The sequence below is a fragment of the Equus quagga genome, chromosome 2 (assembly GCF_021613505.1).
Source record: "Equus quagga isolate Etosha38 chromosome 2, UCLA_HA_Equagga_1.0, whole genome shotgun sequence".
Taxonomy (NCBI): Eukaryota; Metazoa; Chordata; class Mammalia; order Perissodactyla; family Equidae; genus Equus; species Equus quagga.
In genome coordinates, this window is record NC_060268.1 from 170,110,927 (window position 1) to 170,124,399 (window position 13,473).

Genomic DNA, 13,473 nt, shown 5'->3' on the forward strand with positions numbered 1-13,473 from the left:
GTGGAATGTTTTTACCACGAAACTACCTCACAGTTGTTTCACAGTTGATAGCAACTGAAAGATGCTATTGACTGGAGAATACATCTTGATTCCAGAGAAGCATAAATGTGAAAAAAATGTGGATCTTAGAGTCAATGAAATAGAAAAGCTTAAATCCATCTATTTCCATCTCTGTCACTGCTATTCCAGCATAAGCCTTTTTCCATCTAGACTTCTATTTTCTATCTCCGACCTCACGTTCACCCCTCCGCAAGCCTTCTGTTCTCCCGTTGATTGTTTGGTGAGTCCTGTTTACTCCATCTCCAAAGTAAATCTGGAGTCTGGTGATTTCTCAGCGTCTTCCCTGCTCTGACCCTAGTTCAGGCCCCCCCATCTATCAACCAACATTTCATCAACATCGATTGCCTACGCTGTGCTAAGCACTGTGGTGCTGAGGTGGCAGCAGTGAACAAGACAGAATCCCTGCCCTCAAGGAGCTTACATTCTAGTGAGGGGAGGAAGAGAAATGAATACACAAATCAGTTACTGTCAGGTATTAAATGTGGTAGGATGGGACCGGTCGGCAAGGGCAGGAATAGAGGTGGGGAGGCAGCTGTAGTGAGGCTGTTTTGGGAAAGGCCTCTCCTCAGAGGTGACATTTGAGCCGACCCCTAACTGATGAGAAGGAGGTGACTATGCAAAGCTCCAGGATAAGAGCTTTTGAAGCAGGCAGAATGGCAAATTCGAAAGCCCTGAGAAGGGAATGAGCTTGGCATGTTTGAGGCATGAGAAAGATGTGCAGATGGTGGGAGCACAGCAACCGAGCTGACAAGGGGAGAACAACGAGGGTGGAGCAGCAGATGGAGGACCATCAAGTCGGACTTTGCAGGCCATTAAATGTCGTCCAGGGATAACTGGAAACCTTTGGAGAGTTTTGAGATGAGAGGTGATGTGTTTGGTTTACTCTTTAGAAAGACCCCTCTGGCTTGCTAGAGGAGGCAGGAGTGAAGGCAGCGAGACCAGTGGTCCAGGCAAGAGATGGGGGGGGGGGGGCGGCCTGAACTAGGGTCAGAGCAGGGAAGACACTGAGAAATCACCAGACTCCAGATTTACTTTGGAGATGGAGTAAACAGGACTTACCAAACAATCAACAGGAGAACAGAAGGCTTGCAGAGGGGTGAACGTGAGGTCGGAGATAGGAAATAGGAAGTCTAGATGGAAAAAGGTTTATGTTGGAATAGCAGTGACAGAGATGGAAATAGATGGATTTAAGCTTTTCTATTTCATTGACTCTAAGATCCACATTTTTTTCACATTTATGCTTCTCTGGAATCAAGATGTATTCTCCAGTCAATAGCATCTTTCAGTTCTACTCTGTCCTTTCTCTGTTGTCCTTCATGCCTCCTCTTACACCTGATTGCTAGACTGAGCCTTTAAAAATGAAAATCTGACCATGTCACTCCTCTACTTTTAAAACCCATAACTGCCCATTCCAATACTTAATGCTTTAGCAGCATCCTACTATATGTGATCTGTTGTATTTTCATTCAGTTCAAAGTGCTTTGTAATTTCCCTTGTGATTTCTTCTTTGACTCACGAGTTATTTAGAAGTGTGTTACTTAGTTTCAAAATACTTGGGGATTTTCCAGATATCTTTCTGCTACTGATTTTTAATTTAATTCCATGGCAACCAAAGAACATATTTTGTATAACACGGATCCTTTTACACTTATTGAGATTTGTTTTATGATCCCAAATATGAACAGTCTTCGTAAACGCTCCATGTGCACTTGAGAAGAATGCATATTCTGCCGTGGTGGGGAGGGATGTTCTACAAATGTCAATTAGTCAGTTTGGTCGATAGTGTTGTTCAAGTCTGCTATATCTTTGATCCTTGTATCAACCATTTAGAGAGGGGTATTACAATTTCTGACTGTAATTATGGATTTGTTTATTTCTCCCTGAATTTTATAAGTTTTTATTTCATGTATTTTGAAACTCTGTCATGAGGAGTAAACTAATTAAGATTGTTACACTTCTTGATTGATTATCAGTTTTCTTATCTTCTTGACCCATTTATCATTATGAAATGACCTTCATTATCTCTGACAATATTCTTTACTCTGAAATCTACTTTATCTGATATTAATATAGCCACTATAGCTTTTTCTTTTGACCAGGGTTAACATGGTATACCTTTCTCCATTCTCTTAACCTATTTGTGTCCTTATGTTTAAAGTGTGTCTGTTTTAGACAACGTTTAGTTGGGTCTTGCTTCTTATTGAATCTGACAATCCACACCATTTAATTGGGATGTTTAAACCATATATATTTAAGGTGATTGTCGTTATGGTTAACTTTAAATCTACCATCTTTCTATTAAGTTTTTATTTGTCTCATCTGTTATTTTCTTTGTGGATCACTATCCTTTTGTTGCCTGATGTCCAGTTGTTGCTTTTTTTTTTTTTTAACATTATTTCCTGTAATTTGTCTTTTTTTTTTTTTCCGGTGGAGGGTAAATCTTATCCCTGTTATTCCACATTGACTGGACCTATTGATTGTCTTCGAGTTCATTAATTCTACCTTCTGTTATGTCCCAGTCTTCAGTTAAACCTGTTCAGTAAGTAAAATAGACTTTATGGGGCCAGCCCCATGGCCGAGTGGTTAAGTTCATGCACTCCACTTCAGTGGCCCAGCATTTCACTGGTTCGGATTCTGGGTGCAGACATGGCACTGCTCGTCAGGCCACGCTGAGGCGGCGTCCCACATAGCCCAACCAGAGGCACTTACAACCAGAATATACAACTACGTACTGGGGGTGCTTTGGGGAGAAGAAGAAGAAGGCAAAAAAAAAAAAAAGAAGAAGATTGGCAATAGATGTTAGCTCAGGTGCCAATCTTTAAAAATAAATAAATAAAATAAAATAAAAATAGACTTTATTTTTTAGAGGAGTTTTAGGCTCACAGCAAAACTGATCAGAAAGTACAGAGAGTTCCCATATACCCCTTGGCCTAACACGTGCACAACCTCTCTTACTATCAGCATCCTGCACCGGAGTGGTACGTTTGTTACAGTTGATGAAGTTACACATCAGTATCACCCAAAGTCCATAGGTACATTAGGGTTCACTCTTGGTGTTGTACATTCTATGGCTTTTGATAAATCATCACATGTATCCACCATACAGTATCATGCAGAATAATTTCACTGCCCTAATTTGTCTATGCTCTGCCTATTCCTCCCTCCCTGCCCCCTAGCCCCTGGCAACCACTGATCTTTTTACTGTCTCTATAGTTTTGCATTTTCCAGAATGTCATATAGTTGGTATCATACAGTATATACTCCTTTCAGATTGCCTTCTTTCACTTAGTAACATGCATTTAACGCTCCTCCATGTCTTTGCAAGGGTTGATAGCTCATTTCTTTTTTAGCACTGAATACTATTCCATTGTCTGGGTATACTACAGCTTATTTATCCATTCACATACTGAAGGACATCTTCGTTGCTTGCAGGCTTTGGCAGTTATGAATAAAGCTGCTATAAACATTCACATGCATGTTTTTGTGTGGACATAAGTTTTCAGCTCCTTTGGGTAAATACCAAGGAGTGCAATTGCTGGATCATATGGAAAGAGTATGTTTATTTTTGTCAGAAACAACCAAACTTTCCTCAAAAGTGGCTGCACCATTTTGCACTCCCACCGCGATGAATGAGGGTTCCTGTTGCTCCACATCCTCACCAGCATTCGGTGTTGTGAGTGTTCCAGATTTTGGCCATTCTCGTAGGTGTGGAGTGGTATCTTGTTGTCGTTTTAATTTGCAATTCCCTAATGACACGTCATGCTGAGCATCTTTTCATGTGCTTATTTGTCACCTGTATATATTCTTTGAAGTATCTGTTCAGATCTTTTGCCCATTTTTAAATGAGGTTATTGTTTTTCTTTTTAAAAAATGTTTATTTTATTACTTTCCAGTTTTATTGAGGTATAATTGACATTTAACATTGTGTAAACTTTGTCCATCCTGAGGCTGCATGTGTGGGCTGGACCACGCAAACAAGCTCTGAAGGCCTGGTTTTCACACTCCACTCCCACCTCCCTGCCTTCTCTCCACCAACCTGTTTGTGTTAAGACTTTCTTTCTCCAATTCCCACACTCTCTCCTAAGTGGTTAAACCTGCAGACTAGAAATATAAAGTGGGCTGCACGACTTGATTTAACACCGCAATTTGCTCTTAGGAACCAATGCCATATTTAACGTAGGAGTGTAACTGGCTCCTCATTATTTTTAAAAGAATAGGTGGCTTCTTCGTGACTGAGAAACCCACCCCCTGAATGCTTGTCCTCTCTCAAGAGTGAGAAATAGAAACACACACACACACACACACACACACACACACACACACACACAGGGGAGAGAACATGGTGGCCACGTCTCTTCCAGGGCAGCCCATGGCAGAACTCACGTAGGCCAGTGCTGCCGCTGTGGCCCCTGGGGAGGCCTGCTCAGGCTGTGTTCTTCCTCCCCAGCCTGGATGGGAAGGAATTTTCTTTGGCTGCTGGAATAACACCATCCCCTTCCCCACTGTCTGTGTATGCCATCCCTGCCTGAGTGAGGTCCCCGATTGGGTCTCAGGAGACCAGGAGTTGGCCTTAAAGCTTGATTTTATTTTATCTGCGCCTTGTGTACCTGTGTTCTCTGCAAAGAGGCCACTCATTTGGAGGAAAAGAAATCTCTTGCTATTATTTCTACCCACCCTCACCTCCAGAACTAGAAAATTTGACCTCAGTCAGACCTATTACCACTGATCTGCTCTCAGTTGGCCATTATTCTGCTTGTCCTTTGACATCTTTTGAGCTTTTCTCTTTCACAAGGACTCTTTCACATCATCCCTCTTTCTTCTGACTCCATAAGCCACATGGTGTTTGCAACTCACTTCCTAATTCATTCCTCACTATATTTAAGTGTATGAATCCATGCATCTGCATCCTCTCCTTCAGTGGACAGTGGGGACCTTTGTTGCCTTCCTATCATCTGGCCTCTAGCAGGCTCCCAGGAAGTGCTTTTTGGTTGGATTATGATGTCTATCTGATGCCTCAATAGGAGACAGATTTAGGCTTTAGGAAGAGGCAGGCTTTAGGAAGAGGCAGCTAACCTGTCTCCCTTCCTACCTAGGAAATGGAGCTGGATAACCCTATAGACTGTAGGAAAATTCCTCTCCTTAAAACAAAAGGAACTCAGATCACCCCGGAGGAGGATCATGTAGTGGGGAGGGTTGGCTGGATCTCATGACCTGACTTCATCTGCAAGAGTCTCCTTCTCCTGTGGGCTTTCCCCCATTCCTGCCACCACCATCACACTGGCCCAAATGTGAACAAATGACTCTTGTACCTTGACAAAAAAACAAAACCGAGGAATATACACATTGAGTTACGTACAACTAGATAACCTGGCTAATGGGCTGGAGCTCACTTATCTTCAGTCTGTGGTCCATCACGGGATCTTTCCCTTCCAAGCTCCTTGTGTCCCTCCAGATGGTGCATGGCATCAAGGGTGATGGGTACACAGGTACTTGTTATGTTATTCTTTACACTATTCTAGACGCTTGGAATATGTCTTCTAAAAAGACTTTAAAAGAGGAGTACAAATACTGACCGCCACCATCTAATACTTTCATCCATTAACACTGCCCTCTGTGTGCGTTGGCGGTATAGTGGTGAACATAGCTGCCTTCCATTAACACTGCCCTCAAGCACACTAAATAGCACTTAGAATACATTACATAAGAAATAACAAATCTATTCTTATCTTAAAAAGTTGACTTGTGTGTGTGTGTGTGTGTGTGTGTGTGTGTGAGGAAGATTGGCTCTGAGCTAACATCTGTTGCCAGTCTTCCTCTTTTTGCTTGAGGAAGATTGTCACTCAACTAACATCTGTGCCAATCTTCATATGTTTTATGTGGGATGCCACCACAGCATGGCTTGATGAGCAATGGTAGGTCCACAACCGGGATGTGAACCTGCAAGCCCCAGGCAGATGAAGCAGAGTGCTCAAACTTAACAACTATGCCACTGGGCCGGCCACTTAAAATGTTGATTCTTGGCTTGAGTAAAGAATGATGGGAGCACACTAAGGTGCTGTTCAAAAGTAATGGCCAAGAAAGACATACCATGTTCACAGACTGGAAGGCTTAACGTAATAAAGATGTCAAGTCTCACCACATAGGTCTATGGGTTTAGCGCAATTCCCATCAAAATCCCAGAGAGGTTTTATGTAGCTATAGATAAGATTATTTTAAAACTTGTATAGAAAGGCCTTACAATAGCTAAAACAATCTTGAAAAAGAAGACTAAGGTAGGAGGAATCACTGGACCTGATATTAAAGCCAATTACATAGCTACAGTAATTAGACAGTGTGGTATTAGTGGAAGGATGGACACATTGATCAATGGAACAGAAGAGAGAACCCAGAAATAGACCCACACAAATATGTTCAACAGATTCTTCACAAAAGCGAAAATAACCCAATGGAGTGAAGAGAGCCTTTTCAACAATGGCGCTGGAGGAATTGAATATTTATAGGCAAAAACATGAGCCTTGACCTAAATATCACACTTTATGAAAAAACTAACTCAAATGGATCATGGACGTAAATGTAGACATTAAACTATAAAACTTTTAGGAGAAAACCTTGGGGATCTAGGGCGAGGCAAAGAGTTCCTAGACTTGACTCCCTTCAGAAGGCTGGATACAGATGTGGGGGTTGGGGGGAGACAGCGCAGTTGGCTTGTTCTCGGCTTGGAGATCTTGCCTTCTCTTTCTTCAGGGCAGTAAAGAAGCAATGAAGCATTGGCCGCTTTCCGTTTCAAACTGAGAATTACACGACCACCTGCTTTCACTGTCTTCCATCGCCCCAACTCTGGGCTCTGCAGGGTTAGAGGTCCTGCTCCCAAGGGGGACACAATCACCAGGAAACCCAGCAAGGGGCCCGCTGAACTACATCCTATGGCTGCTGCCTGGGCACTTTAGGATCCTTGTGTCCAGGAGCCAGCAAGCAAGAAAAGGGGTGACATCTTGTTGAAGGCAATCGCCTGGTCAGCAGAGGAGGGAGGGCTGCTTTTATCCAATAGGGGCAGGGAGGAATACGGGTGGAACTCAGGTGACCCACTTGGGTACTTCTTGATACTTTGTATCCAATGGCAGCCGTGAATGGACAAACCCAAGCACCTCCAATCTGAAAAAGATATAGTCACCAAGGACTCAGAGGCCCCAGGAATGCAGATTTGGGCCATGCTATCAGGTAAGCAGTTGAGAGCAGAAGAGGTAGCAAAGGGAAATTAGAATGGATAGTGGAGGAAGGAGACACTGAGTATCAGTTTCAGTCCTGAGACCAGCGGCAGCAGAGGCTGTACATTGTCCTACTTATGTCCCTTTTCTACGTTTGCCTTTAGCAGATCAATGCAACTTCATAATATCCATCCAAACTTATTATCCTTATCGTTATCATTCCTCCAAAACGTTTTAAATGCCTGAGTCATTGCACTAGTCAACACACTGCCTTCCCCCTGCACACCATCCCAGCTCGCTACTGGCAAAAGTTGAACAGCCGGATGGCCACCTTGAGCAGAGAGCTGTCTGCACACCACCTCCTTACCAGTTGGGTATTGAGCGACCCAGTCCCCAATTCCCATCTCGGAGCCTGCTCTCTCAGACCACTCCTGGCACCAACTATTGCAGGTGGATTCCTCTGTGAGGCAGACACGGAGATGAGTGTAAAAACCCTGCTGAGGGGTAAAGGAGAAGGGAGGAAGCAGGACGGGACAAGGGAAGCCTTCAGACCACGATGCAGAGCCGACAACCTCTCTGGCAGACCAACAGGGAGCTCTGGAACAAAGATGGCGGTTTGGAGCAGTCCCGCAGGGGTCAGCAATGGGTGAGCTCTTGTACCCTGATCTTGCTCAGTCAGTCATAGGACAGGGGCTTCCCTGAGAAGAAGGCTTGAAAGCTGAGGCAAACCTTGAAAGACCGAATAGCTGGAGGCTGTCACGAACCAAGATGCTTGAAGCTGCACAGAGAATCCTTTCATGGAGGGGGATCTGAGCGTGCGCACATCTCCATGTCTGCCCTCTGGGGCACGTTTTTCTTATGGCAGAGACGGGGCGCAGCGGAGCAGGTCCAACTGAACCAGCACATTTGAAGCCCCTGCTTACGGCAGGCCTGCTAACACCTGATTGCTGGAGCCAATCACATGTTCTAGTCTAAGGCGAGGGAGCATGGAGGTACGCTCCGCCCACCTTGAGGCCGCGGCCAGGGTGAATACGCCACACCGGAGGGAAGAGTTGGATCCAAGAGTTAGAGCCACACCGGAAAAAGGCCGTTTGTAAACGTTAGAGCTCTGTCCTTACTTGTTACTATTATTACTACCTGTCCAAGAGACCAGGTACCACAGACAACCCTTAGGAAGGAAAATCGCTTGACTGAAAAATCAGATTTAGTACCTGGAAGTCAAAATTGCGGCTTCGGGATGGGAAAGGCCAAAGCACAAAACAACCACCACGCCGTCCTCCAAAAGCCCCTGCAGAGCCGCTCCCGGGCTGACCCAGCTGCTGGGCGCACGTCGGGCTGGTGGATCAATAGCAATTTGGGGCGCTAGCGGGGGCGCCATCTGAGTAACTTGGGTCATCTGAACACGATGAGTGCCGGCTGCTTTCCGTGTCCTTGGGGAGGCGCGCGCACTATCCACTTAGCGCTGGAGCCTGGCCATTCTCGGGCACTCCCCCGCCTCCGCCTGGCGGGGCCTCGATGCTCCTGCCTCTTCACCAGTTCCTCCTGTCCTGCGCGCTCCTGGGAGGATGGAGGCTGCGGGGCCGCCCCAGGCCAGGAGGTGCTGCCGGGAGGCCCTGGAGAAGCTCTTCCCTCGCCTCTGCTTCCTCTGCTCCCTGGTGACCTACGCGCTGGTGGGTGCCGCCCTCTTCTCGGTCATTGAGGGAGGCCAGGACCTGGGGGCAGAGGATGGGGGCTTGGAGGAGTTCTTGGAGAAGCTCTGTGGCATCTTGAAATGCAACAGAACAGGTAGGTGGTTCACCTGGACAGGGCGGAGCCTTTTCTCGGTGGGTGGAGGCAGCCCCCAGATAGATAAGGGCTGCCTTTCAGGAGGCTGGGTCTGGGAGCCCTCTGCTTGTATCCACCCCATTCCTGGGCTACCTTAGGCAAGTGACTTCTCCTCTCTGAGCTTCAGTTTTCTTCTCTGTAAAATGGGGAGATTAAGGGCCTCTCAGAGTTTCTATGAAGAATGTAGGAAAAGCACTGAGCACCCAGTAGGTGCTCTGGAAAGACCGCTCCCTTCCCTTTGCCTCAGCTCCCAGCCCCACCCAGACCCGCAGGCTCTGGGAAGGATGGATTGCTGGAGATTTGGTGAGGTGGGGTGGGGTGGTTGGGTGACCACATCTGGGGCTGGGGGTTCCTAGGCTGGTCCTCAGAACTACGCCTGTCCCACCTCATGATTCAGTTTACAGGGACTAGAATTCAAGGAACACTCCAAATTGGGGTTGGAACCCCCAAAACAGCAGCCTGCCCCCCTACTCTCTCACTTCCTCTTTCAAAGGGCCTTCTCTGTTGTCGGACTCAGGGGACACGGGGAGGGGTTGTGAGAAGAACTTAGCGGCCTGATTCTAGTCCCGAGTTGCTCTACCAGTTTGCTGTGTGATCCCAGGCGGATCCGTTGCTCTCTCTGGGTCTCAGTGTGCTGGGCAGAAGGGGGCCCACAGTCTCAGGCCTGCCAATCACAGGGACCCTGTGGGAAGCAGATGAGATAATGGACATGAAGCCTTTTAGAGGGCACACGGCACTTTACATCCATCCTTATTGCATTTCATTTGTATTTAGTCACTTATTTCTACCTTGCTCTGCTCCCGAGAGCTTGCAAAGATGTATTCAATGAGTAAGATAGAATAATAGAGAGTAAATAAGTAAAGGACAAAGGAAAAACAGACTCTAAAAGTCAGGGGAAGAACAGGATCCCTCTGCTGGTAGTCAGGCTGCTCATGGCTCCCCCCCCGACCTTGCTGTGGGAGCAGGTCCTTTCAGCTGGGCTCACTAAAGGCTGGTCACGGGAGGCAGAGTCTCCCTCCATGGGGGGTCCTACTCCTTCTCTCTGCATCCGTACCAGACAGACGCATGCCTACGCAGCTGAGCTGGGAGACACCATCAGCAGTTACTGCCACTCGGACACCCTAAGCCGTCAGGGGGTCTGGACTGTCCACAAGTCCAAGGCTTTCCAAACCTGGCCATACATCAGAATCACCCAGGGAGCTTGTTCAAAATACACATTCCCAGCTCTTCCCCCGAACCCACTTCATCAGGTCTCCAGGGCTGGGTTGGGAATCTTATTATTAGAAAGTTTCCTCGGAGTGATTCTGATGCACGGAGTGATGTGGGAACACAGAGCTGGTCTGACCCCATTCTGTGCTGATTTTCCTTGGCGATTAGAACGCTCAATGAGTGCCAGCTAAGTACAGACCCTGTGCTGAGTACCTTTCTTGCATTATCTCACTGAATCCTCACACCAACCCTATGAGGTGGGTATGAATTGTTTCCCTTTTACAGATTAGGAAACTGAGGCACTGGGAGTTAACCAACTTGCCTAAGGTCATAAACTAGAAAATGGAGCCAGGGATTCCACCACAGGCATTTGGACACCAGAGCCAGAGCTTTCTACCACCATGTCATGCTGCCTGCTTGATGGGGAAACTGAGGCTCAGCAGGAAGCCTGTTATCCAAGGCTTCAGGAACTAGTCAGGGTCAGAGCTGGGTCTCGAATGCAGGGGTGTGGGCTCCCACGTCGGTGCCCATCCCAGTGAATAGTGACTTCCTGCTGTGGGCCAGGCCCTGTGAGATCCTCTTATGATTGACTGCATCAGAGTCGGGCAAGTGGCTTCTGGGGTCCCAAAGCCCACTGGCTACAACCCAAAGGAACCATTTGGGAATCTCTCTGAGAAACCAGGGCCCCGACCCAGCTATGTTGGTCTAGGGGCGGATGTTTTGGAAGCCAAGGCTTCCCAGACCTCCTCAGGCAGCTGGTGCCCACCGATCCCAGTGTGATCACCAAACTCCATCAGGCTTAATGAGCTCCAGGAGTGGGTACAGTTGCATCCACGTAACAGGTTGCATTTCATAAAAGCCTTTTTGCATTCAGTTCTCAAGAATTTGGTGAGAGAGAACAGCAGAAGTTGTTTTGCCCCTTTGCAGTGTGAAAGAAATGAGGCTTAGAAAGTCCATAAAGCCCCCTAAGGCCACACAGCAATTCCATGGCTGAGCACAGGCAGACCCTCATGGCGTCTCCCTTGGGTGCTCGTCTCATGGGGCTGTGTGGCTTCCTAATCTCTGTAGGCCCTAGAGCAGGACCTAAACTTCAGAGACATTTAAAAGTAGGGCTTTGATGTTGATGGGACCACAAGGCAGGGGGCCTGCTGGTGCCTCGGGCAGACCCTCCCCTTCACCTGGGTGGGACCTGTCTCGAAGGGCGGAACCCTCTTCCTCACTCTGGTTGTCTCTGTCTTGAGTTGAAGAAGGCAGGAAACAGGATCTCAGGAAGCTGCTGCAAGAGGTGAAGCCCCACTGGTTTAGCAAGTCTGCAGACTGGACCTTCCTGAGCTCACTCTTTTTCTGCTGCACAGTGCTCAGCACTGTGGGTAAGTCCACGGGCAGGGGCAGGCCTGGGAGAGGGACCTGGGGAAGAGGGTGGGGGAAGAGGCAGGCTAGGGACCCTTGGTGGGGATGCTGGAATGTTCAATTCATTTGGTGCAAGAAACGGTTGTACCGGGCCTACTGTGCATGGGTGGGCACTGCTCCCAGCTCGGGGATACAGCAGTGAGCAGGGCTGCCACTGGCCCGCAAGGCACCTTTGTATCAATTAGAAAAGAGCGCCCTTCCTTCAGATGGGTGCAGCCCCATGCCCGGGCATAGGCCCCAAGATGTGAGCATCTCATCCCCTCCCGCCCCTCAGCTGAGTGCTCTTGTACAAAACACCACCTGCCAGGGACCTGCCTGCCCAGGTTCCTGCAAGACAGAGGCACTTGGGCCAACCAAACTCTGTCAGCGTGTGATGTGCTCAGGGTATTGTGGGAGTACAGCTGCCCCAGCCTTGGGGGTGGTCCAAGATGCAAGACTTAAGTGGTGAGCACATGTTAAAGGCCCCCTGGGGGTGACAGCCGTGCTGAGTCTGAGTGAGAGAGCAGGAGTCGCCAGCGAGGGGGAAGGTGGGGCCTGAAGAGGATACTCCAGGCCAGGAGGACAGTAAGGGCAAAGGCCCAGTGGCAAGAGGAATGACAGCATTGTAAGGAGGTTAAGTTAGGGGTGGAGAGAGGCGAGAGAGAGGAGGGGCCAGACCATGGGAGGGCCCTGCCAGCCCGGCTAAGGAGGTTGGGTTTATCTTGAGAGCAATGGGGAGCATCCAGAGGGTTTTAAGTAAGGGAAGGACGTGGTAGCCCAGCATTCCAGAAAGTTCATCCAGCTGCAGGGTGGAGGTGGACCAGAGAGGGTAAGATTGGCAGCAGGGAGATCACTAGGGAGGTTACTGGAAGAGTCTAGGTGAGAGATGATGATGGGCTAGCCTAGACTATGGCCATGAGGGTGGAGAAGAGGGGTGGATTGCAGGAACACTTTAGAGGAAAATCTGCAGCGGGCAAATACAAGAGTGAGGGGAGGAAGATGCTAAGCCTTTAGCTTGGGTGCCCGGGATAGGTAGGCTTGGGGGACGGTGGGGAGGATGCTGGGCCCGGGGGATGGAGGTGAGGATTCAGGGCCAGTCAAGGTTGAGGCTCCAGTAGTGCCTCCAAGGGGAGATGCCCAGCGCTGCTGGAAATGTGGGTCTGGGGCTCTGGGCAGGGCTGGCAAGGTGGATTTCAGAGTCACCAGCATATAGATGGAGGAGAGCACTGGGGGGCGTGGCGTGGAGAGGGAGGGCCACATGCTGGAGTAGGACCTGGAGCACCAACATTTAGGTGAGGGAGGAGGGAGAGCTGCAGTGGTACGAGAGCCAGCAGTTACCCGTGGGGGTGTGCTAAGCTGCCTCCTGTAATGCTCACAGAGGTCTGTGAATCAGTTGGGGCATCCTGAGCCCAGGGAGGGTGATGTGAGGGGCCAAGGTCACTCAGTGAGTGGAGCTAATGCCCACAAATAGGCCTTAAGACTCCAAGCCCAGTGCTCTTTCCCCAAAGTACACTACCAGCCCTACAGGTTTGTGGGGTGCTTCAGGGACCCTGCCCACCTTCCTCAGGGAGCCTCAAGCTGTGCTTGGGAGGCAGGAGCAGCTCGGAGAAGATGGCCGTACCAGGAAGGGAAGGCAGCCGGGTTCACCTGTTCCCTGCACTTGCTTTATATTTGTCTCCAGCCCCCAAACAAAGGAAATTCCTTATGTGTAAGTCATCGACCCAGGGCAGTCCGTTCCAGAGTCGGGGGGGGGGGGGGGGGGGGGGGGGGGGGGGGGGGGGGGGGG

At 48.7% G+C, this 13,473-nt stretch overlaps 1 protein-coding gene across 1 annotated transcript in view; it reads left to right on the forward strand.

Moving 5' to 3' along the window:
* Nucleotides 1-8,830: 8,830 nt before the first annotated feature.
* The window catches only part of KCNK18 (potassium two pore domain channel subfamily K member 18), a 12,449-nt gene continuing 7,806 nt past the window's right edge, over nt 8,831-13,473 (forward strand). The window contains exons 1-2 of the mRNA XM_046652836.1: nt 8,831-9,050; nt 11,540-11,668. Coding sequence (XP_046508792.1) covers nt 8,831-9,050; nt 11,540-11,668 — 349 coding nt within the window. The remainder of the gene's footprint in view (nt 9,051-11,539; nt 11,669-13,473) is intronic.